At 38.5% G+C, this 25,102-nt stretch overlaps 1 protein-coding gene across 1 annotated transcript in view; it reads left to right on the top strand.

Moving 5' to 3' along the window:
- The window catches only part of LOC112993412 (succinyl-CoA:3-ketoacid coenzyme A transferase 1, mitochondrial), an 80,129-nt gene extending 55,568 nt beyond the window's left edge, over positions 1 to 24,561 (top strand). Inside the window, exons 14-17 of the mRNA XM_064502173.1 lie at positions 6,761 to 6,850; positions 11,807 to 11,887; positions 13,862 to 13,963; positions 20,738 to 24,561. Of these exons, the coding sequence (XP_064358243.1) occupies positions 6,761 to 6,850; positions 11,807 to 11,887; positions 13,862 to 13,963; positions 20,738 to 20,773 (309 nt within the window). The 3' untranslated portion in view covers positions 20,774 to 24,561. The remainder of the gene's footprint in view (positions 1 to 6,760; positions 6,851 to 11,806; positions 11,888 to 13,861; positions 13,964 to 20,737) is intronic.
- Positions 24,562 to 25,102: the final 541 nt, after the last annotated feature.

The raw sequence follows: 25,102 nt of genomic DNA on the forward strand, positions 1-25,102 counted from the left end.
TCAGAAAAGCCTTCCATTTAGTCAAGCTCTTTCTGAGAGACCTACTAGAAAGCAGAAGGGGGTGGGTCAAAATCTAGGTAGGAGGAATTGCTTTGTTTGCTTTGTTGTTGCTATTGTAAAATGAAAGGGCAAGAGAATACACAAGTGAACAAATGATAAATACAGGTACCTGCTCTACAGTATTCGTGTTAATCTAGCAAAAATACACGTGTAATATCTCACAAAGCTGAAATGTCTGAAAATAGGCATTCCTGATTCATCAATGGACAGATTTTAATGTTAAAGATCCATGTAATTTTATCTGACCACGCTTGATGTTATGTTTCACACAGTTACATCTGTACTGCGTCCCAAAGCTTTTATTTAACTAGAGCATTCATTCTTGAAAAGTAACTAGAACTAGTTTATACAATAACTGCAGACCTGCCTTCACTCTTATCTGCTGATTTCTAATAGAGAGGAAAATCCTGTGAGTAAAGGAAGACGAATGTGAGAATATTCAAAGCACATGCAGTAAACCAAGCTATTTGTTCGCTTATGCAGGAGATTCTTCCTGAACACAGGCATTTATTGATAGACTTATTTCATTTAATGCTACTTACAGCTTTTTGACTTCATCTCTGTGGTATTTCTTAAACTGACAGGCAAGCTTTGGGGAAGGAAAAGAGGGAAAGGAGAAGGAGAGGGCAAATTTCTGAGGAGCCCCTGGGATCAGAGTGCAGTTGGGACAGGGTGGCCAAGGCGGGTGGAATAGAAATGCTTAGGAGACCACAGTGGACGAGGGCTGGAGACTGAAGGAAAACAGGCAAGAGCAGATGAGTGACCATGATTGCTGGGAGCTGCTGGACTGAGCCACTTCACTTCACGAGTGGACACAACATCTGACTTATTTCTCTCAAGCTACTATGAGAAATTGCTGCTAGCAGGGCAGCTTCACTGCGTGCTTACAGAGCAGCAGCACAGACTGTCACAGCAGTCCTGGCTCCTGTGCCAGTGTACTTGCCTCTCAGGATTTTAAAAGTTCTGGGGTTGTTCACTTCTCCCTGCCTGTATTTGCTCCATTTCTAGTTTTTTTCTGCCGGTAACTTTTTGGGACCCTGCTAAAGAAGGGTTTTATGAAACACTTCAGTCTCTGCAGCCTCTCTAGTGGCTACATCATACTGGGAAATATTGCTTTCTTTTCTACAGCCTTCCTGATGGAAGCTATATGACTCCATTTGCCACTGAGACATATAGCAGAAGCTGGGCATAGATCAAAGCATAACACCAGAACTACTGAAAGTGTCACCCCTGTGACACCAGAGGCTTTGCCTTATTATTTGTTCTGCTTGTTTTGATTTAATTGTTGCTTTTGTTTAAAATTTTAGTATAAGGAAATTTCTCTTCCTCCAAAGTGCTCAGAGTAAATACTTTTCCATAATCTAAAGGAGAGAGCAAAATACAAGGTTTAGGTACCAAAAAGTGAAGTACTATTGTGTCTTGCATTTCGGTGCCTGACTTCTGAGTGGAATTTGGTACCTTTGGTAACTGGATAGCTTTATATCTAATGACACATATCACTTTTCCTGAGCATTGAATTCTAGTCTTTTGATTTGTGCATAGTAAAGTACAATTTCTGAAGTCAGTTACACTATCTCCAGATAAAAAAAAAAAAGCACCTGATATAGCCTATTAATGTGGTTTCTTTGACTAATGATGTTTCTGCATTTCTGAACATCTCCTAGCCATTAAACAACATCTTTTAAGAGCAAGAGAAGGAGAAAAAAAAAGATTAAAAGTGAGGTATGAAACCTTCTAAGGGTGCAGTGATACTCATAACATAACTACTGATACTACTGATATGATGTACCAGCAGAAAAACCATTGAATCAGTGATGGAGATGCCCTGCAGCTGGAGGTCAAAGAATCTGAAAGAGTAAAATGTATGAGATTTCTGTGACATAACATTTTACTAGGTAGAAAATTACTACAGGTGAAAGTTATGTGATGAAGCAGACCATTAATGAGAGGGTAAAATACTTCTGGATAAAAGACATGGAAAAGGCTGAGGTACTCCACAACTTCTTTGCCTTAGTTTACTGGTGTGGTCTCTGTGGCTGGTGGCGGAATTTGGGGGAGTACCCACCATAGAAGAGGATTGATTTAGGGGCTGTATAAGTAAACTGGACATATAGAAGTCCATTAGGCTGGACAGGATGCGTCTGAAGGTGCCAAGGAAGCTGGTAGTTGCTGGGACCATGAGGCTCAAAGTGTAGTGACCAACAGTTGACTAACACAGCCTCAGGGTTGATACTGGACTTATACTGTTTAACATCTTCATTCCCTACAAACAATACAAAGCAGATAAAATGTTGAGCAAGCAGATTAGCTGTACCTTGCTGCTGGGGTGTAAGATACATTTTTGATAGCTAAGGTAGTGCAGTTAAGGGGCCAATCAAGAGGGTGATGTCATTTGTGGAGGGTGGCTCTGCTGGACATCTGAATGGGGATTGTGCTTTAACTCCCCTCCCAAAACAACAAAATGAAAAAAAAAACCTTTGGATTTTCAAACCAGCAGCCTTTATTTTTAAATGCTCTGACTTGGAGTAGACAAATTTAAAGGATTAAAGTGCTAATAATGGAATAAATGGAATAGAAAGAAAAAAAATACAAAAATTCTAGAGCTTTATCACAGGAGGTTATCTGAAAAGAAACCATGAGGAAACCCATTCAAATTTAGTAATAAATCTTTTAATTTGCTATCTGTAGAGGTCAGTATAACCTAAGATGTTAGGAATGCAGTTCTGTACATTAAATGGTAGGGTTTTTTACAGGGTTTCAAAGTACATCTTTTTTGTACAACTTCGGACTTTTTGATGAACTGCATGTTCATCGGTTGAGTCATTTGTATGCCTAAAGTGAAAGTAAACTGTGGCAGAGGCCGGCTGAATTGCAGGAGGAATGCAAAAATACTGATCCATCTTATTTATTTATTTATTTGTAACATCTAACCTAGAAGCAGAGGACTCCAAAGCAACAGGTTTTCTTACATGTTCATTGTTGATGATGGGAGGAAGCGTCCCTGCATTCCTCAGTGTTGTAGCTTCTCTAAGGAGTCCCAATACAGGCTGTTTATAGGTTTGCTTAAATAGGAGGATTTTTGAACAAGGCTTGTCTTCCTTTTGAATCCAAACACTCTGTCTGCCAAGTGGCTCCCTCCAGCATTTCTGTTGCATTGGGTACATTGAACCATCTGCATTTGTTTCTTGCTCCCAAATTGAACAGCATGAAGTTGCAAGAAATTTTATGAGAAATATATTTCCTTTTTTATAATTATTGTCAGTAAAATAATGAATTAAGCACTGCAAATTAGGCAACTAAATTCTGTATAAATAGAAAACATGCAGGTTAATTACCTTTAATGAGTGTGTGCATCTGTCAGCACTAATGTGAAGTTGTCTGTGTAGTGCTTAGGACATACCTGAGTAGAACTTATAAAGTAGTAGCTTAAGAGTCAGGAAGGACAGGACCTGCAGTTACCTAGATTCTCCTGTAACATTTAGGTTTTAGTGGGATGTTATTTTAATATGAAGTGACATTTTGTGGACACCTGCCTTGGAATGAAGCCTACAGTGTGTATCAGCTTACTGTTTCTCTCCCAACAAGCATGTGCCTGGAAACCCTACAGAGCCCTTGCAGAACATAATTGCTACCACTGGAAGAGTCCTAACAAGGTGAGATGAGTGAGGCAGAACTCTTCCCAGGATCATAAACCCTTTATGGTAACCGTTGGAACAAAAGAGCTACAAGGAAACTGTCAGCTTGTCTCTGTCTTCTCCCTACCCTTTTTTATAAGTATACCCAATGTTGGACCTCCCAGAGAGCACAAAGTTAATTTGAAAAACTGTCTTTCTTGCTTCAAACTCTAACTGATAAAGTGGGTTTTTATAACAGCGCTGTAATGCTAAGTTTGAAGTACTGCCACTGAACTAATTCTTTCCTTCTAGATTCTTAAGCTAGCAGCCCTAATGTATTTGGGAGTTTACAAAGCTCAACTAAAAAATGTATACAAACATGTAAACCTTGGGCCCCAGACAACATGCTAAGAAGGAGCAGGAAAATTGCAGGTGTACTTTAGGAGTTGCTTATTTGAAATTTTTTTAATGAGTTGTCTAAAACAATTGAGCTTAATGTGGATTAAACGTTACACTTGTGTCTTATCAAGTTGCAAAAAGAGAACAATTATACTGTCTGCAATTTGCCCTGTTCGGTGAAAAACAAACCAAAAAATGAATACTGCTTTTTAAAAGTGAAGTGTACAGTTCCCATCCCAGCTAGTATCCAGCACTATCAGCCGTACTTAGCTTTTATCAGAGATTTCACATCACAGCTGGCTGTTGCAATTGGTCTCCAGGAAGAGTAATTATTTGTTTCTGTGACCTGCTGCATTTTACAAAGTATTCAAATAAAACAGTCTGGCTTGTGTCAGGTGCAATCAAATGTACTATTAAAATTTAAAGGAAACAGAAATTGCTCATTGCTCATAAATGCACAGTGTTTTTAAGTGGTAGAACTGTTTTGTTCTGCATGTTTATCCTAGGCAAAAAAACCCAAAATGTCTTTTGGGAATTTTTTTGTGTATGTGTGGAGCATCCTAATTCAAATTTAGAGTTGTGAGATTTCAATAGATGCACTAAGAGCAATATAAGACTCCTATTCTTTATGTATTCCTCAAAACATAAACACGGCTAGTTGGAGTTGAGGCTTAAGTTATTTGCTTTGCCAGGAGTGGGTATGTTTGCCTAAGGAAGAGCAGCATATGGATTGATTTGATTGTCCCAAAGTCCTTCTCAACTTGCATTTTACTGCTTCTGCACACACGTAGGGATGAAATTCACCGTCTCAGTCCTGTATGACATCTTATCCAGCATCAGATTTTCTTTGTCCTTCAACTGTACTTCTTCAGGAATTTCCCAGGTGCTGTAGCTCTCTCTGTACTATTTAACAGAAGTAAAAAGCCTGAGAAATGAACTAACAGCATTATTAGGGCAGATATATTGATAGCATAATCCCTGATGCAAACGTATTTTGAGCTAATGGGACGATAACGCCTCAGCTTCAGCTACTCCACATTATTTTGCTGGTGAACCTCTGGCAGGCTGATGAGAGGTCACTGCAGTCTCTGTAAGGACTCTGTATTTCAAGGTAGGATGGAGAATTATACGAGCAGTGCCAGGAAATAAAGTGCAGAGGTAAATCCTGTCATCCCTTTTAGGTTTGTATTTACAAAGAAATATTTAGTAGTGTGTTAAGACAAAGTCTGAAATGTTTCAGGTCATTAATATTAAATATTAATCTGATCTGAGAAATACCAAGGGAGTTTACAGATATAGAAAGTGGTGATTCATTCTTCACTCTGCAAACAATAAGAAAATAACATTTTCTATGTCTATTCCCTTCATTATGCTAAAGAGATTTCCAGTAAGTTGCTGGCTTGACAGCTTAATGAGACAAGTCTCTCCCATATGTTTTGTATCACAGACCATAGGTACTGATACTAGTAAGATATTGAATAACACAGGCATCAAAGGGAAGTATAAGGGAAATATTTTACTTTGGGAAGTTTCCAAGTTATTTAACCATATACTTTTAGGTTTTATATGTAAAACAACCAACCACATATTTCTTCCCATGATTTATTTTAAATTTCAGAAAACAGCCAGTCAAAAGAGAGAAAATATAAAACACTTGAGACAGACATTAGTTTCTTTTAATCTGTAAAATTCCTTGCCTCATGCTCCCTATTAACCTTCCCTATCACGCTAGCAACGTGAGATTCCCCTCCCAGCAACTCAGGATTGACTTATGAAGTTGTCACCTAGCTTGGTTTTTGGGGTCTAGTGTTTGTCAGCTGTCCAAAAATGACTGCTGTGCTCGTACTGGTAGAGCTTTGTACTTTTAGTCATTTCTTATCCAAGAAGTGTGCTAAGTCTGGACTTCTTACCTTCCAAGATCAGATACATTTTATTTAAGGTGGTAGAAGCATTGAATTTCAATGAATGGTGCAGCATTACAGAAAGTAAAAATATAGGTAGCTGAACACCTAGCCACAATACAGCTGCTGTGATAGCAGGTGCAGTTTTGTCACTCTTTAAAAAAAGAATGAGGCACAGAAACAGAAAACATTATTTGGTTTGAGGGACAAACAGAAATAAATACTGATCCAAATTCTTTTATTTACCCATGTTCCAAAATGACATCTAAAGACATCTGGAATGAAGTAAGCAGAACAGTTTGTGCTGATACAGTGATACACGCCATGGTTTTCTAAACTGGCAGGTGGGGAGCTTGAGAGTGCTCAGATGTTCTTGTTACGTTTTCATAAGCAAAGATTTCTTTGGAGGGAATAATGATATTTCTATCACCATGAGAATGAAAGCTTTGTTTTTATAATGTCAGAACCATTGGAGCTAAATTCATCTCCGTGTCAGGGCTTCCATTAAGTCAATGGTACTACTTAGATTTAAGTTACGCCTGGGACACCAAGCGTAACAACTGGCTCCATGTACTACTCATTATTCTACTATTTGCATCACAGAGAGCTTAGAATGAGACAACTGCTTTCTCTCTAGTGAAGCCCCATTTTTCTCTGAATACAGTGGTGAAATATGTGGGCTTTCTATACAGAAAAAAGGTGAATATATTGTCGTGTCAATGCAGCCAATATATCTATCTTGTTTATAGTAAAAATGTTAAACCACTTTTAAAAATTTCATTTCAGGGTAAGATGGTGAAAGGCATGGGGGGTGCCATGGACCTGGTATCCAGTGCACAGACGAAAGTGGTTGTCACCATGGAGCATTCAGCCAAGGTAAGGCTCTGCCGCTTCTTTCTAAACAAATACTCTGTGCTGTACCAAAAAGGATGTCTTACATTGATTGTCCCTCTTTGCAAGGATTTGACAGCTTTGCTGTTAGCGGTTATGGAGATACAACAGGGAGTTAGCATGGTTCCTTGCCTCTTGTGAGCAAACCATTCACCTTGGAAAAATGGAATATAAATTTGGTATTTAATAGCCACACACATTTTTTAGTTGCTTCATGCAAATTCAATGACAGTGGCAATCGCCAGAGCTGCAGTAAATGCTGCCTAGGCTTTTTACTTTTTGCCTCAGGACAATTGGAAAAATGAAGTTTCCCGTGGCTAAGTGCTTGCTATGGTGAAAAGGTATTTACCTTTGAAGTTGCCAATCAAATTGGTACTGACAGCTTGATAAGATGTATCTTTTTGGCATGATATGATATGGGCTGCCTTACATACTGTATTATTATGTGATAGAAGTTAGTCTGGAGAATTCTTTGCAGAGATAAACAGCCTCCCACAGAAAGTCATAGGAACCTTGTCATTTGAAACTTCTAAATCTGGGCTGTCTAGAATATGAGAAAAATGGACCGAAGGACAAAGTCTCTATTCCGAGAGAACTGGAATAGATCTTTAAAAATTACCTTTTGTTTCGTTTATGTGTTTCTGTTATTCCAAATCTGTTGCATGTCTGCAGTAAGAATGAGTTATGTATGTGTGAGATTTACATCCCTGCCAGAACATATTAGGGCAAGCATAAGGAGTTTTAATGGTAGTAAATATGAAAGTTAAATATATTAACAGGTGTGTTTTTTTAAAACCTGATTTAAAGAATGAATTTTCACCTTCAAAAAAATTACTATTAAAAAATACAGTATTTGCACAATTTGTACTATGCTGTGATCTTAAGGGGCACATTTTCAGTAACAGGACTGAGAGTGACCCAACAGTGCATGCGAAAAGCTAATTCATCTATGTGTCTTGCTTGTCTCCCTCCCCCCCCACCCCCCCAAACTGGATGTGCAATTATCTATTTGCTCAGACACATACTTCAGGTATTACTGTCATCTGAATGCATTTTTATTTCTAACTTCCAGATACTGTGGAATTCAGTTAGGGCTCTGAGTCCACATACAGTGCAATTATCCATGACATTTTGTCTCTTTAAAATACTATTACCAAAGTCTTTTTTCAGTAAAGTGCTTGGAAGTTGTTTGCTTGTTGTTTTTAGTCAGTAGGAATACTGAAACCTCAGAAGGATGGAAACACAGATAGGTTCACTATTATAAACAGTCCAGGCATAGACTTCTTTATTTTTGTGTCTATATACATAATTTGGGTCATTAGGTACAAAGAATGCCTGGCATGCACCTCTTGAAAGTCTATTATAGGCTTTCATAAAGTATTTCTTCTGCTTCTGCTTTTTGTTAGAAAGCACTGCAAAATAAACAGTATAATTTTTCATTATATACTTAATTTAAAATGGAGGCTACTGGTATTCTTGGAGCTCTTTCCTCTTACGTAGCTTCTTTTGAGGCTCTTCATGCTTCTTCCAGAAGTGAAGAGGCTGAAATATGTAAATCTTTTGTTCAGAAATCAAAAGCTGCTGTTACGGTTTTCAGATGCTCCTTTTTCCTTTTTCCTTTTTCCTTTTTCCTTTTTCCTTTTTCCTTTTTCCTTTTTCCTTTTTCCTTTTTCCTTTTTCCATATATAAACAAATTTATAGCACCTGTGACACCAGTTTGGAAAGTCAGAAGCCTTCTGTTGGGGTGATTACTTCTTACAGAGCTGATTTTATATTCAGGTCCTTTTATTTCTTTACTCCAAAGATTTTCTCACGAACTGTTATTTCATCTGTATCTAAGAAGCCTTTCACACATCTCAGGAGCACTCTTTTGTCCTGCTTAGAGCACAGCATGCTACTGAGTGAAAGGAATATATGTATGTACTGTGAGAACATGCTGGTTTATTTAGAGGTGTACTGGTAAGAAGCTGAGGGTACAGTGGCTGAACTTTTTGTGTGTGTTTTGTTGTCTTGTTTTCCCACTAAATAGTATCTATTATTAGATATTAAAGCCACCTGTGAATCAACAGGAGTCAAGAGCTGATGGCCTGAAATACAGTGGAAGGCTATGGGATAAACACAATACCTTCAATGAACATATTCAAGAGTTGTTACAGTAAATAGTTCTTGTAATCAGTTCTGTTTGATTTGTGATCTTATAGAGGACCTTTTAATCCCTTTCAAGTTTCTTTTTATTAGTAGTGATGGCTTGTTAAACCTTAAAATACAATTTCTTAGAATTTAAAAGTGCATTCTCTGTTCAGTATACATGTTGTAGTTTTTAAACGTAACAAGATGTTGAATCCTTGCAGTGAATGCAAGACACAATTTATGCTTAAATTATGAAGGTGAACCTAGTATCTCTTCACACTCAAAGAAATACTCGAAGGATTTTCCTCTTTTTAAACTCTGATATACAGCATGTTACAAACAAAACTAAACGCCCTCTGCTCCACATTGTTTCAATAACGATGTTTACATTTAAATGAAAACAAAAAAGTACAGAAAAAAGATGACGACATGAAATGACTTTTGCAGAAGACTCTTCAGCTTAAGAAAGAGATCATTAAGGGAGGCTAACACAGAAGTATATAACGCAATGGCACGGAGAAGATGGATGCAGCGTCTTTGATCACTGTCTTGTAAAAGAACTGTTGGGAGCCAAGGGAAATTAGCAAGCAGCAGCTTTAAAACAACAAAATATTTTTTCACAGACAACTAACAAAGTTGTGGATCATTGGTAGGGTGTCGTAGGAGCTCAAAATAAGTTTATCTGGGACTGATTAAACTGATATATGAGGCTGGGTTCATCAGTGACAAACAAATAGGATTGTCCAGAAGCAACCTCCATCTCAGGAAATCCATAAATCACAGCAAGTCAGGAACCAGGAGGACACACCTTTGGAAGGGTGACTCTATATTTGCTCCATAGTTTTAGGCCACTGTGAGAAACTTGGCAAATGGACCTTTAGTCCAACTCATTGTGGTAGCTCTTAACGTATTTTTTACTAAATTAACTTTTTTCTTTATAACTGTGAAGAACAACAGTAAAGGTGAATAGTAGTGTTTTTTAATCTACTGAACAGACGCTGTGCCCAAATTGCTAAATAATGCTGTAGACTTATAAGTAAGAGAAATAAAAGTCAAGTTCTTACCCCATACCTTCACCGGCCTTCTTTGCAAGAAATAATAAAGTACTGACCAGTAATGGTTCCATATTGTGAAATATGGAAACTAGTTTTAAACCTGTGATTTGGATCTGACTGAAGCATGGGATATTGAATCGAAATGCTCTTTTCCGTCATTGTGAATAGTTTTGATTTTGATGCATTGTGGAAGATTAAGGACATTTTTGTTGCTCAGCAAAAGAATTTTTTTATTTAAAGCAGGCAGAAATACCTTAAGGTACAAATAGCTTTCCTGAATTCATCTGAACAAATCTTGTATAAACGTAGACTGTAAAAATGCATGCAGTTCCATTTGGATTCCCATTCTGACAGTACCCTGAAAGCGCAGATGGTGATGGATGAGTTCTAAAAGTCACCTTTAATGCTAAGCGGTAATATAATAATCTTCAGATCAAGTGTTAAGAAGCTGGAACGTGTCAGTGCTCAGGGTCACAGGAACCATTCAAGCTGTCACCTCCTCAAGTCCACGCATTTCAATCTCAGTTGGATACCAGGAAGGAATATTGCATATCATACGCCTTAGAAGTACACCTGATATGTTATTGAAGATATTAAAAATAGCGCAGATTATTCTTCTTAGGAACACAATCACTTTTAGGAAAAGAGTGCAAGAAAGTCCTTGAGATGGACATGATATAAGCTGATCGATTGAAAGTAATGCGCTGTCTCAAGTCATTATTTTCACCAAGAGTGAGTCAGTTTCCGTTTCATCAGAGCAGTTGCCTTGATACGAGAGGTGGATCTTGCCAGCATAATTAGAATGAAGAAATAGTTCTTCACACAAGAAGACAAATTCAAAATCACACAGATTGCCCATTTTGTCATCACTCAGGCACCACATTGGCTGAGGTTTGGTTGCCCAGTTTATATTAAGCCTTAAGGCAAACGGATGATTGTAAATTTAAAAAATTAAATTAAAAAATTTGCATTCAGATGGTTAAATTAGACTTATTACACTGACATCTTTGAAATGCATAACTGAAAATTAATAATTAGAGAAAAAAATAAAAGCATGTGACAATGGGAGAGATGTGCACTTAATGCTACTTCTGTAAAACGCCTACAAGTAGTGACTAAAAGTGCAATGATCCATCCATTTTGTATCCATTCAGAGCTCTTTCAACCTACATTCATTTGGCAGGATCTAAAGCCATTTGTGAAGTCCTATTAAAAAAAAAGAAAAAAATTAAGAAGAAAAAAAAAAAGAAAAACTCTCCACCCAAACCTTAAATATCCAGCTTCCCATCAAAACTACATCTTTTCGTTAGGTGATATTTCTCACGAGATTTAGTGTAGCTGGCATTTGGTGTCCCAGAAAGAAAGTGCCTGAAAGTAAATTGTTTTTTTGCCTTTCTCTAATTTGTCCTTGACAGATCATCAGTGAGGTTCCAGCTGTCTCTTTTCCTCACATTCCATTAGGAAAGAAAAAAAAAATTAAGCAGAAGTATGCTTAACTGCTGAACCCACTCAGTGGTACCGTGAGATTCTTATTAGTCATCTCGCTTTATGTGGGATTTAAGTAAGAACTGTCCCAAATTGTTTGAGACGTAATCTGCCATAAAGGAGAATTCTAACAGTGTTCTGAGTACTGCGAGGTTTCAACAACGCTGAGTGTCTTCAGCTGTGATTTTCCTTTTTCGTGTTCATATTTGAACGCTGAGTAAGTGGCATTGTTTTTGAAAATTAATGTTTGTCTGCATCTTGTTAAACACAGGGCAATGTCCATAAAATCCTGGAAAAATGCAATTTACCACTTACTGGGAAACAATGTGTAAATCGCATCATTACAGAGAAGGTAAGTGCTTGAATCCTTGTCAATCCTTTCATCCTCTGTGCCTAAGAAATGCCACTTAGTAGAAGTAGTAAAGCTTAGTAAAAGTGAAGATTGTATTTTGTATCTATTACCAAAAAAAGGGCAAAGATTCCCTTGGAGTTCAATTCTGCAGGCCCAGTGGCTCATATTTTTTATTTTAAAGCTTTTACCAGTGACATCTAATTTACTGGACCATACTCTTAAATACCTTCAGAACAGAGGTGCCATGCATGAGCAGTGTTTATGCAAAGTATGTTTCTACTTGTTATTCCTAACACATATCTGAAAATTTTCCTTGAGAGATGTAAATTCTCAAATACAGTTGTAAGTGAGCTATGTCACAGCTCACTTTTTCCAGCAGAAGAAAAACTGTCGCACATACACGTCACACAGCTGGCATCTTCCTTGCTGTACACTTCAGACTCTTTTAGAGGAGCTGTAACAGTACCTGCAATTACACCAGGGCTTGAATTCTTGTCCTTACTCGAAGTCCATTTGTGAAGCAATTTGCTCTCCAGTTTAAGTCTAGGAGAGTGTGTTATCTTGCTTGCTGATAGTGGATATTTTCAGTAGCGGATAAGTGACTTAGGTTTTTGCTGTAGTCATACTTCTTTCATTGTCAATGTTTACATATTTAAGGGTTAAGAGTAGTCCCTCTGTGATTGCTCTGTAACACTAGGTAGAATGCTTCAAAGGTGCTGATTTGCTTTCTCCCTGTGGTCTGTTACTACTGTTCTTTATAGTCTTCCTCCACATAGCAGGGGAAAATAAATGAAAATGTGGAAATTTATTTACAGTCTTCTACTATCTGGCCAAATGCAAATGTAAAGTGCAAAAAAAATGAGACTGAACAAGAACTGATAGAAAATAAACACCTGGAGAAATTTCTTTAAGAGCCACCACTAGTTACATCTGGTTGTTTTATAAGGAGATGACATAAGCATAAACCAGCGCTTAGAATATATGTTAAACCCTGTTTCCCCACTAGCTTCCTAGGGTGGATGTTCCTCACTCCCAACTTCTGTCTTAAGATTTAGATTGGCTATCACTTTTTAGTCCTGTAAATCAGCCTCACGTACCCAAGGAAGGAGAGTTGAGCTTCAGCACACTTCTGTGATGAGTTTAAGACTTCACTTTCCTTCCAAGTTCAGTCTTTACCGGACTCTTTCTCCTGACTTTCTTTATGGAAATGTCTAGACCTCATGGTTTCCCTGGCAACTAGTTTGCGACCTGTGTATCTCCCTCTGGCAGGCACCATTAAAGTGAATATCATTTTACAGGTGTTTTTATTTGATGTGCTTGAGAGCCTTGGAAGTGGAAAGCGTGTCTTGTGAAGACATCAGAAAGAGCAGCCTTTGCCCCTTTAGCCACTTCCTCCCAGGCTTTCTATTACAAATAAAGCAAAAAGCCTTCTCTTTCACTGCTAGCTTCTGAAAACTAAAACTACTCAAATCTGTACTGAAGTGGGGTGTGCAACAGATGTTGGAGAAGATCATCCTCTGCTGATGATTCAGTGGCCAGCCACTCTGTACCTCTGTGCTGGCCTAAACCCACAGACAGTGCCTCCCTCCTTCCTCTTCCCTGTTCTCTGTCATGATCTCCTGGTGGGCACTGCCTTGTGGCAAAGGCTGTCTCTACCCTTTCCTTTGCCCCCTCCCAATTCTCACCAGATTGGGGCAGAAGGCACAGTCCTTATTTCATGCAAAGAAAAGCAGGTACATGTTTTTCCCTCAAAATTAATGTCTCAAAATTATATTCCTTCAAGTACACATGAATGTTGCAGAAACCTTTATTGGTCGGTCAGAAATGTGTAAAGTGATACTGATTGATAATGGCATCATTTGTTACTTAGGAAACTGTACATACTTCAATGCATTTTGCACAATATAACTATTTATTTCTTTGCTGTCAGTTTTCATGTTAAAAAACTACTTGTATGCTATTTGACTCTGACAGGCTGTGTTTGATGTGGACAAGAAGAAGGGACTGACCCTTGTGGAAATCTGGGAAGGACTGTCAGTGGATGATATCAAGAAAAGCACTGGCTGTGACTTCACAGTAAGTCATTCTACAAACAAATATAGTTATTCTTTTGTCAGAACAAATATTCTTCACAGCTATTTATCACATGATGACTTTAGGTCCAGTAAGTTTCCCCTTTACAAGTGAAAAGGTACTGGGTAGATTGCCTGTGGGATTTACAATGAAACTAGGAAGAGACGATATGGGACATCTTAGGGCTAATTGAGTATGATTGTATTAGGTACTGGAATTAGACTCCACCTGGGAAAAACAGAAGAGAGAGGGAAATTGTCAAGAGTAAAAAGGATAATGTGGAAAGGGAACTTTTTGTAATGCTCTGAAGAGGGCAGCTGATTCATATCTGAGGTGGCTGAATATTTGTTCTTCCTCCGGATAAGTTAGTTTACCTAACCCTCTATTGCTAAGTTTTCATAATATCTGTAGATGGGGTTGTGAGTCTTCTCAACAGGGGTGACTACATGTGTCGACTCTGTGCCACTGATGCTATTCATTTACATGCTTCTACTGCTGGTATTTTTGCGGTTTCTTTCCTATTGTCTTATATGAATTAAACTTATGTTCTGCATTAATCCATAACGCTGCTGCCTTTTCACCTTCACATTCCTTCTTAAGAGGCTCACTTGATGCCAACACAAAACTGGCTGATTAATGGAAAGCTGTAATACATTGGGGTGTAACTCAGGAGACATTTAACAAAACTGATTCCGTATGTGTGGCTGATAACAAATACAGTTTGTTCAAGTCCTTCTCCCACATGCAAGTTACTATGTTTTTTCTCTTGTGTTGTAAAGTCTTATGGGACAGGTCAGCACTCTTTAGGTGAGGACAGTGACGATGACAGTAGACAGTCTGTGCTGTAAGAATAGCTGGGGCACGTTTGGTAGTGGAGTGCAGGACTCTGGATATCTTCCTCTTTGCAGAGTCGCATGGCAGGGCCAGGGCATATAACTGTAAGACTGCAGAGCAGTTATTATGTCAAAGAATTTGTTATTAAGGCTTTGAATACTACTGGCAGTAAGTAAAAAATTCTGGACAATGTGCTTTGAAAGCCTGGGGAATTTCATTCATTCTCTGTGTCTATAAAAGTAATTTTCGATAACCAAATATGATAGTGTATGTTTTTCTTATGGAGCTTAAAATATTTTAAATAAAGAGCAGTTCACGATATATTCATTCATTTATATGAATATATTCGTTTATCTGAGAAAAATTCTTCTCTTAAAGATGAGTGACCTGCAACTGCATAGTGTAGGAAATTTGCTACAAAACCACTTTACTCCATTATTCATTTTCATGTAACATTTTGTGGAAGTCATTATTATTTTTTAATTTACAGTCGAAGCAACCTTCCATATTCAGCAATTCTATGTGCAAAAGAAATTATTTATTCAGCTTCTCCCAGTGATTTAGGGAAAAGTGACCAATGTTTTAAAAACTTTCATAAAGTCAGGGCTTATCTCTCTTTGGCTGATCAGCCCCTCAAACAGCTAACAGCCAATCCTAAAACATAAAAGCTGACCTTGTAGATGTATATTTGTTGCAGTCAATCGCTATTTTATTCTCACATATTTAATTTTGGGATTAACTTCATGATGAATTTGAATGTGCCATGTTTATTAAGCATTTATATAGACTGAAGCTACAGGAAAGGACTTTATTTTCAGAAGATACCAGTGCTTAGATGCATTACCTGTTTGTTTGGAAGGAGTTGGTTTCTTTTGGTCAAGTGAATAATATGTTGTTTTTAACTGGCTGTGTATTACCCAAAGTGAAGTCCAGCAGCCTAGGCTAGAGCCAATAAAAGCAGAACCAACCAAGGGATTCAGAAAAAGAGGTGACAGGCTCAAAATGACAGGCTGCGAGAATAAGCTTTGCAGCAATACTCTGAATGGGTAAGAGATGGCAAGACTGTAGCTCTCAGGACCAAAGAAAAGTTTATCACCACCCACTGGCACTTACTGCTTTCCTGTAAATGTTGTATAGGGATAGTACAAATTTTGAATCTTTAGGTTTGCCCGTAGTTAGCAGTTGACGAGAGAGAGAGCAATGTCATCGAGATCCCCGGGATCTGTCTCACGGGGATCAGGGAGGGACTCTTCCAAAGCTCCCATTCCAGACTCCGGAGAAAGAAAACTCCAGTGCGGTCCGTTCGTACAACTGCCTGGCCATGCATGAAATCATGCGTTGCACCACAGGAACTGTGGGCATGAAAAATGTAGATGCGGCTTGGTTTATGCGCTTTCATATACTTATCTCAAAAGCATGCAGCTTGCATAAATGCTTGCAAAGCACATACTTTGCTGACCTCTGCCAGGATATGTGCTTGGGTCAGCGTTACCTGCTGACTGGTGGTTCCAGAAGTACCTGAAATCTTTATAGCTCTGCAAATGGAAGGGGTGAATTATAATGATTTGTTTATTTCAGCAGTAGCATGGAAAAATACTAGCTCTTCCTCGCTCCTGTTTTCTTTCTCTCTCTCTCTCTCAAAGACTGTTTCCAGGCCACAGTGACCCAGTCCTCCCTCACTGCAGTCCTTAGCAAAACTTCTGTTGATATCAGTGACAGCAACCCTGGGTTACCATTGTGGGAAGCTGGACCCCTGAGGGCCTGATTTTCTTATACAGAGAACACCTATGGTTCCCTCACTTAATTCCGAAGTTAAGAAAACAGAGGTTTGAGCATTGTGGTAGACAGTTGTTCAAAAAGTAGTATCCTTGGTCCTTTTTTCCACGTATCAATACACTGTCTCAGGCTCCCGTACAAGAGTAGCAGTTGCACTTGTGATTCTTTATGTTCACTGAATGAAACTTCTTGTTTACATTGTTGACAGGGGCTTTAGTGATATTTTATTGCGGTAGTAAAAGCAGAATTTTAGCGTCATGTATCATGCTAGTTTGAAACAAGACTAATGGATGGAAAACGAGGAGCTGATGTTTTTCTAGCACTTTTTTTGCAGTGGATGCAGAGAACCATCTTAACTAAAATTAGCATCTCTTTATGTTCATTACCACTGAGAATTTAAGGGATGACTGTACATTCACATTGTACTACCTGTGCAAGCTACTTTTTTTTGTAGAGGAGAGCTTTTTGGCCTCTACAACTTTCTTTGAGAGACATTTGGCCATGCATTCCCATCTTCACGGCCTGCTTATTTGGGAAAACATTTCCTAAAGGACATTTGCAACAGCAAAATGTCAAAGAAAAAAAGATTTAGAGTCAGCAATCTTGATTATAGACTGGCGTCACATCAAAAATAAAGAATTCACCCTCAATTTCACTGTGCTGTGAAGACAAAGTATTGGCTTATCTTGGATGCTTAAATCAGATCTGCTGCTGCCTAGCATATAGATCACCTTGGCAGGTAATCTGTTTTGACTTGTACTGGCTCATACCTCTGATGAGACCATCAGAGAACAGACTGAAAAAACATACTTTTGCAGATGTATTTCATTATAAAAATAGTCAGGGAAAGTCTGTCTACATAAAAACTCCTCTCTACTTTTTTAATCGGAGAGCTCAGTTTTACAGAAAGAACTGAAAAGGTAACATGGAGTTAGGAAAAGGGGCTGCCAGGACAAAAGAAACACAACATAGTTGAATAGCAACTGCCTCATGTATGGTTAAAAAGAAATTGAAACTGTCCAAGTTCAAGCCAATGAGTAAAAAATAATAAAGAGTATTGAGAGAGAGATGATATCAACAAGCTCAAGGTAGTTTTATCTTATAGCAGTATTTTTTCCTAAAAGGAAATGTTGTAGGCTGAACTCTGTTTTTAAATAGATTTTGTCTTTTGTCTTGATCATTCAACCCTACTATAAAAGTCATGTCAGCACCAGACTTCTGTGCAAAAGCTGATGCTGGAATTATGGTTTGCTTTTATCTGCAATTTCAAATAATTTGGAGTTAATAAGTGGTAAACAACTTTTATTATTTTAGTGAACAAATATGCTAACATTTTTTTTTAGGAAGTGTTTTTACACTGATGGCACAGTAATTTGCTTTTGCAACTCCTGATGAGATCAGGAAAGGTTATTAGGATTCAGTACCATTCAAAATCAGGCCGGATAGAACTGCTAGCTTGCTATAAGTAAACATATTGAAATAAGCATGCAGATGTTTGTGTAGCTGAAAAGAATAGTTTGGGGCTGGAAATCAGGGAGTCAACAGGCCCTGAGGTCACCTGTCCTTAGCCAACATCTTCCTCTTAACCATTTCTGAGGCTGCGTGACGGGCGGACGAGGCACATGGCTCCCGGGATACCTGTTCAGCTTTGGCAGAGTATTCTGAGGCTTCCAGGATGAGCTATGGTTTCTGTACATGAAGTAATATTACGGGAATGTGTTGCTTAGAATGATCTGTAAGAAAGTAATAACTCTGTGGTAGTATACTGTAGAATAGTCTTCGGTAAGCACATCCAGCCCTTATCAAACGCTATGCTGCTAGCGTAGAGTGATGCTGCGTTAAAAGGCTCTACTGGGATTTAAAGCAGTGGACTCAGGGGGCTTTCAGACTTGATGACTCCCTGTTTTCCAAGCCCAAATTGTCCCTGTTATTACATCAATAATTTTCCGCTTATTTAATCATGTTTCTTTAGAGCAAAGCAGTCTGTTTGGGCCTGCTTCTGAGTGGTGCTGAGCTCCCACCACCTTTATGTTCAGCAGGCAGTGTGGCACCTCGGCACCTCTTGGGATCGGACCCTTACTGGAGCAGATCGTGGTATGCACAAAGGACAGCTGTTAGCATCAAATGTGCAGACATTACATTTAACATAATACGCTCATTGAAATGTAAAACACTTGGAGTTTTGATGGCACCAAAAACTACGACAGCAGAAAAACAATAATCTCCTCTGGTAATTGTCTGCTGTTATGATTTGCAGAATACACATTTTAATGCTGCCGTCGTTGCCCTGCAGTTTTTGCCTTTACTTCAGTGGAACCATTCCTGGGTGAGGGATATTACTTCAGGACGGCAGAAATAGTCCACATTAAGTGAGGCACACATCCACTTTGAGTTGGAAATGTCGAAACACTGCTGGAATTCATCCAAGAATGTTTGTACGCTCAGGGAGTTTCTCCAGCTCCTCTGCACTTGTAGCTGTTACATCTATTTATTATCCCATTCCCCACAGAACTTTGAAAAATCAATGAACAGTTTCCATCCACCAAAAATATTTCATTAGCATTTGATACAGTAAACACATTCTTCATGAACTAAGCTTTTCTTCTCAGTGGCTGTTCTCATAAGGGCTGTTTATAAGTGATGATATATTGTGGCTTGTGGAAGGGTAACTTAGAAATCTAACATACAGGAAATACAGACCTATACTTCTTAAAGAAAGAGGCTTTCATGCTTGGAAAGACCCTTATATATCATTCTTTCGTAAGTTAGCTTGTTCAGTACTATTAAGTGAAAAAGCTGGGGTAAGGAGGCAGAAGAAATGCATTATGTGATATTTCACCAGGAGACTTAATCAATTGGGAGCCAGGTGTCTGTGGAATTGTCTTTCATCCTGAACAAGTAAGAGCATATGAATTATTTCTAATCTTCATTCTGAGACACCTATTTAAATAGGGCTGGGAACAGGTGATATTTGAAGAGGTCTGGATCTTTTGTGGAGCTCTTTTCCTCAGAGTATTTGTGTAGAGCTGCAGTCAAGGTTCAACCAATTGTTAACCATTGCTACTTTTCACTCCAAAGTCTTCTCTATTTTGTTCCTATTTACACCTTCTTTCCTCATCCACTTTTCTATTTAGGCTTACTGTCTTTTATATTTTGTCTGCTGGATTTCTTATAATACCATTAATTGATTTGATTACTGTGTAGAACCAAAAGAATACAATACATAAATGTGTCCTGACATGAAAATGAATGTGAATGGAAGAAGGCAAGGAATAAAAATGAATTTAGTATTTATTAGTTTGAGCTGGAAGCATCGAGCTTTACAGGTAGTATCCCTTGCATTTGAGTTGATTGTCTGTCCACTGCTAATATACACATTCTAAAACCCATCTGACGCCTTCTGTGTAGACCCACCATTGGCAGACAGCATCCTGTTGCCTCGTGTGTGGGGAGGAGAAGCAGAATGAACTTGGCTATTGAGCAAAGAAGAGAAATCATTAGTTTAAGATTCCTTGGCAGGTTTGTTTTATTATTGCAGTGGCAATTCAATAATGTGTTGAATATAATCTGTTTTGCTGCCTCTGCATCAATCCAGGCATTGATGTGTGAATGCAAGTGGATTAAAAGGTGATGACTGAAGCGGTTGCCTGTCTCCAGCTATCTGTCCTATTGCTGTTCGTGGCAAGTGTAGCCCCACCGTACACAAACTATAACCTTTTATGGTCCAGTACATTAACCTGAGCCACAGCCTATTTGAGTTGTTTATGCACATCCCGTACACCGTATAATTGAGGAGCTGCTTCACTTGCATTCCGCTATCCCTTTTTCTGGCATCTGGGGCCCTCTAAGAAGACCATGCAGTTAGCCGGGGCAAACACAGGTGCAGCTGTCCAAGTTTAATCTGCTTGCATTCTTAAATCAATAACCCAGCCCTACATAAATGACGCTTACAAGCTGGATACTAGCATCACCTGCATCTTGTATCCCTGCATCAGAAAATTTAGTGGTGGGAGTGTTTACCTCCGAAATACTGCAAATATATCAGTTTAAATAAAGACAGTGTCTCTAATCTTCAGTGGCACATAGCTGATGGAAGCAGAAGTGAACTGTGGGTTATATTGCTATATCTGTATGCCAACTGTTGTTTTTTTCCCTCCTTTTTGCTAGGTTTCGCCAAAGCTCATACCAATGAGGCAGATTTAAACCTGAAATACAGACTGGGCTTGACTTGACAGAAGGCTTGTCTCCAAATGGGAGCTCAGTGAAGAGAAATTGATGTGTGTTTTGCAGTTTTACTTTTTTTTTCTTTTTTTTTTAAGGGCTTTGTAAGTAGTTTCCGGGTAGTCAGGCTGTGACTAGCAGCCTAAATTGTATTTTTACTTCATATAACTTTACCAACTTTAATGGAAGGGTGAATTTATTCCCTAAATTTTGAATAACATTGTACTAAAATGTTAGTGAACATTGTCACAAAAATGCCTTGTAGTCTCTCTGCCAAAGACTACACTTTTTAAAGAGAGATTCAGAAAATGCCTGTGCAGACTTATAATTGCCTCTGCTTTTGCTAATGTCATTAAACCTACAAAGCACTCCTTTGCCCTGGAACTACAGCACTTACTATGTTAATTCTCCTGTAAAACTGTGGGTTTCTTCTGGAGTGGTGTATAACAAATGTACGCAGCTGTAGAGAGGCAGCTGGAATATGGACTTCTCTTTCCTGACCTTTTAATGAGTCGGTGATGAAACTGTTTATATCCGTGGAAACTGGGTCCTCAACCCTGAATGTGTCTGCTGTTTCCACAACGTCTTTGTGCTGGCATTAAGAAGCCGAGTCCTCCCAAAGTCCAGCTCTGACCCCTTCTATTTAAATGGTACAAACTAGAATGGGGTTTGTCTGAAGGAGAAAAATAGAAGGCCCCATCTCTGTCCAGACAACCGATAGCTGCACAGTTGTCCTGTGTGAACCACTGTCACTCTCTAGATACAATCCTTCTCCTCCCCAGCCTACATTCAAAGGCAAATGAAGATTGTTTTTGGTGAGAGGTCTGTCCTTCCAGTGCTACGGAGAGGAACAGGCAAGGTGGGCACTTAGAAGATTTGTTCTAAAGGAAATATGATTGGTTGAGTGTAAAAGCAGTAAGTTTGTACCACTTGCTGATCAAGGCATCAGCAAAAATTAAAGCCTTTGGAGCTCAGACTCCTGATAACTAGAATGCATGCGATGAGACCATCAAAATGGAAAGTCATTCTCTCATACTGGTTCTGGTATATGGTAAATATTTCCCTTTTCCTGTTCTTAATTATGAAGTGACTTGTTTTTGCAAATACGTAGCATAATTATGACTATATTGGATCCCACATCCCAGATCAGCACAATATACTCTTATGGTATAGCGCATGAGTTGACTGAAAATCTGCAGTTACTAAAATACAATACTCTTTAAAGGTACGATGGTTTTTATCATTCATCTGAATAGAAACACTTAAAACACTTTCGTTAAAATAGTTCTTGATGTATGTCTGACATCAGCACTGGAGCATGTTAAGTAACTGAAAAACATGTAAAATATACCTGCACAAATAAATATGCATATGCTTATCATGCATACATGATGAGCAGTGTTGGGATATGGTACAGAAGGAATGCTAGATGGATGACATATTCCCTGTGTTCAGTGCATCTTGTGGAAGGAATATAACACATTTCTAGGGAACCAGATGTGAAATTCCTGCAGTACCTAGCTCTTCTGTGGCCTTGGGCAGGTTAATTAGCCTTTGTCCTGCATTTTTTCTGTCTTAAAGTAAGAAACACTTTTCTTTCATGGAACAGTTATCAAACTAGTCTTGATGCACATTTGAGTTTTACAGCAGTAAAACTGTTTTGATTAGAGAGATTACTTTTGTTTAGTGGGACTTACTCTAAACGTTTCTTTGATAATCTCTTGTCAATGCCAGAATAGGTTACCTTTCCTCCCAGAAAGGAATAAGAAAAATACCTTTGTAAGCACCTTTATACTAGTACAAAGTACCTCCCATACTAGGTTGTAGGACTTGAACCACACTGCTCTAATGGGTGGTAGGCCATTGTATAGCCTGAATGTGTAGGCAAGACCCAGTGTTTTGGGCACATGAAAAAGAAATGTGTTGTGCAAGGGCTGATTTGGTTAATATTTCATTTGTGTGTAGGATTTGAACCTACATTGATCAAAGTGCTCCAGAATATCTTAACCCAGGATTAGCACAATCTTTTAGTTTTCAGTCATTTTCTCTATTTAGGCATATTCCCTGTGGTATTCACTGCTTCCAGAAAAGTTACTTTCTTAAAGTTTGGCCATTTCTATTGCTATGTAATAATCTAAGGGTTGGACTTAAATTCTACTCACTGAGGTTTTGCAGATTAAAAGTCTCACTATAACAGAAGGTGACTGTATGGTAGCCCAGTATGAAACAATTTTCGTTTTGGCTAGAGCGGCCAAGAGACCTTTGAGTCAGTCCCTAGTGAGATTTCACTGACAACTGTACTGTGGTGCTGTACAGAGCAAAAGGTGCCTCTTGTTGCCTTCAGAGCTGCAGATGGGTTGAGAGCTATGCCGAGGGCATGGATGGGATCTCAGGAGGATTCTAGTTCATCATCATCCTTCAGAGGTCTAGTAGAGAGCACTTAGAGTGGATGCTGTTTTTAGGGGGGGATATTATGCAAGGGGGAAGAGGGAGTTGCTATTAACTTATCCAGATAAAAAACTATATATTTAAATACGTGGGGAAATCTTAAAGAAAATCAAAAAATGAAATGTTGATCTATTGCAATTACCTGTGTTACATTAATCTTAGTACTGAGTAGTTAATTAGAGCGTACATTTATCAGCCTATGTAAGGTACAGGAGGAGTATCTAAGGGTAGCAGCAGGTACATGTTTCTTCTTCCATAGAATTATGCTTTGCTGGCATACGCACAGAAGCCACAGTTGTCATTAAACTATGGCTATAAAAAACTAATGAGCTGATAATGTCTAGGAGTTCAGTTCCTTGGTTTCCAGAGTAAAGAATTAGGATCCAAGAACTCCTGAGTTTCAGCTTTTCTGATTCTCCATTCATTGCCTTGAGAAATGTACTCTCTGCCTCACTTCCTGCAGCTGTGAAAGATGTTTTGCTTCCTACCTCACAGGGATGTTGTGAGGATTAACCAGCTAAGGTCTGTACAGCAGGTTATTTTTTTCTCTTTAGCTTGGATATTACACTTGATCAAGAGTGTGGAAGAGTACTTGAAGTTTGTCATACATGCTGGATATTTAGTTCTGTGTCTTCTCTTATTTGTATCGGTGTAATGCAAGACAACAAGAGTCAATATGGGGCTGAAAATTGGGGAAGAAAGAAGAACAGGCTCTCTCAGTACACAACAGTGGTGCAAATATCTGTATGTCATACTCAAATTTTTTATCTTAGGAATATTATATTGTAGTAGGATACTGGTATTATTATGAAAATGTCAGGTGTTCCCACAAGCCAAATGCAAGAAGCTGTGACTGCATTTTTTTAAGGATTGTAAAGTAGGGTTAGAAATTAAAACACTCCAGAAGGATTTCCTTTTCTGTGGAAGCAAGTGTGGTTCATAGCTACTGAAAGGTGTACTCCAAGCACTAGTTGTGATGATCAGTATTATGAGGATGAGAGACTCCTGTTCCTCTTTCTCTGCCATGGCTGTAAGAAAAATGGTATGCATGAGGGTTTATTGAGGTATCACAGAGATCATCCCCTGGTTGACAGCATTTCACAAGATGAGGACAGCTGATGCTGTGTCCTGAAAAGGTGATGATTCTGCCATATGATCACGTTGGACTTATTTCCTATTATATTTTATTGACTTTTGCCCCTGAGAAATAAAAAATGAAAGGATTATATAAAATGTAATTATACTGTAAGCTCTGTAAACTATATGTCAAAGTCCTTATATGTACTTGCAAAACAATCAATAAAAAATGATGTAAAATCCCAGGTTGTGTCCATTGTTACCTTTTTTAATGGTTTTCTGTTCTGCCACTAGGAACATCAAACAGCATGTATTCAAATGACCATGTCACACCTCAACATGCAGAAAAACGTGAAGATCATGGTTTAAGGTGGAGGGACTTGGTAGAACAGAGCAAAGCTCTGATAGCTACCAGATTCTCAATTTCTGCTTCTCTCCTTGATGTCTGTGTTGGGTCAATCATCTGAAACATAATTATCACATCCGTTTTCTTTAATGACTTGCTTTTCAAACAGGTCAAATAATGGACTACAAATGTAGTTCTTTTAGAAAAGTCATTTTTATCTTTTGATGAAAGCTGCTATAGAAATTATGGCATTTAACATGTTTATCACTGATATTAGTGTGTGGCTGCAGTTTGAAAATAGTACTGGATGACACATGAAGAGAAATTCCGTTAACAACCTAGTGAATGACAAATTAGATAATTGCAAAGTGATGAAGAGGCTTGTCTGCGGATAGTGGGCTCATCCTTCCATACATACAAGTAAATATGTTGTGGTACCA

This window comes from Dromaius novaehollandiae, chromosome Z, assembly GCF_036370855.1.
Source record: "Dromaius novaehollandiae isolate bDroNov1 chromosome Z, bDroNov1.hap1, whole genome shotgun sequence".
In the NCBI taxonomy this organism is placed as follows: Eukaryota; Metazoa; Chordata; class Aves; order Casuariiformes; family Dromaiidae; genus Dromaius; species Dromaius novaehollandiae.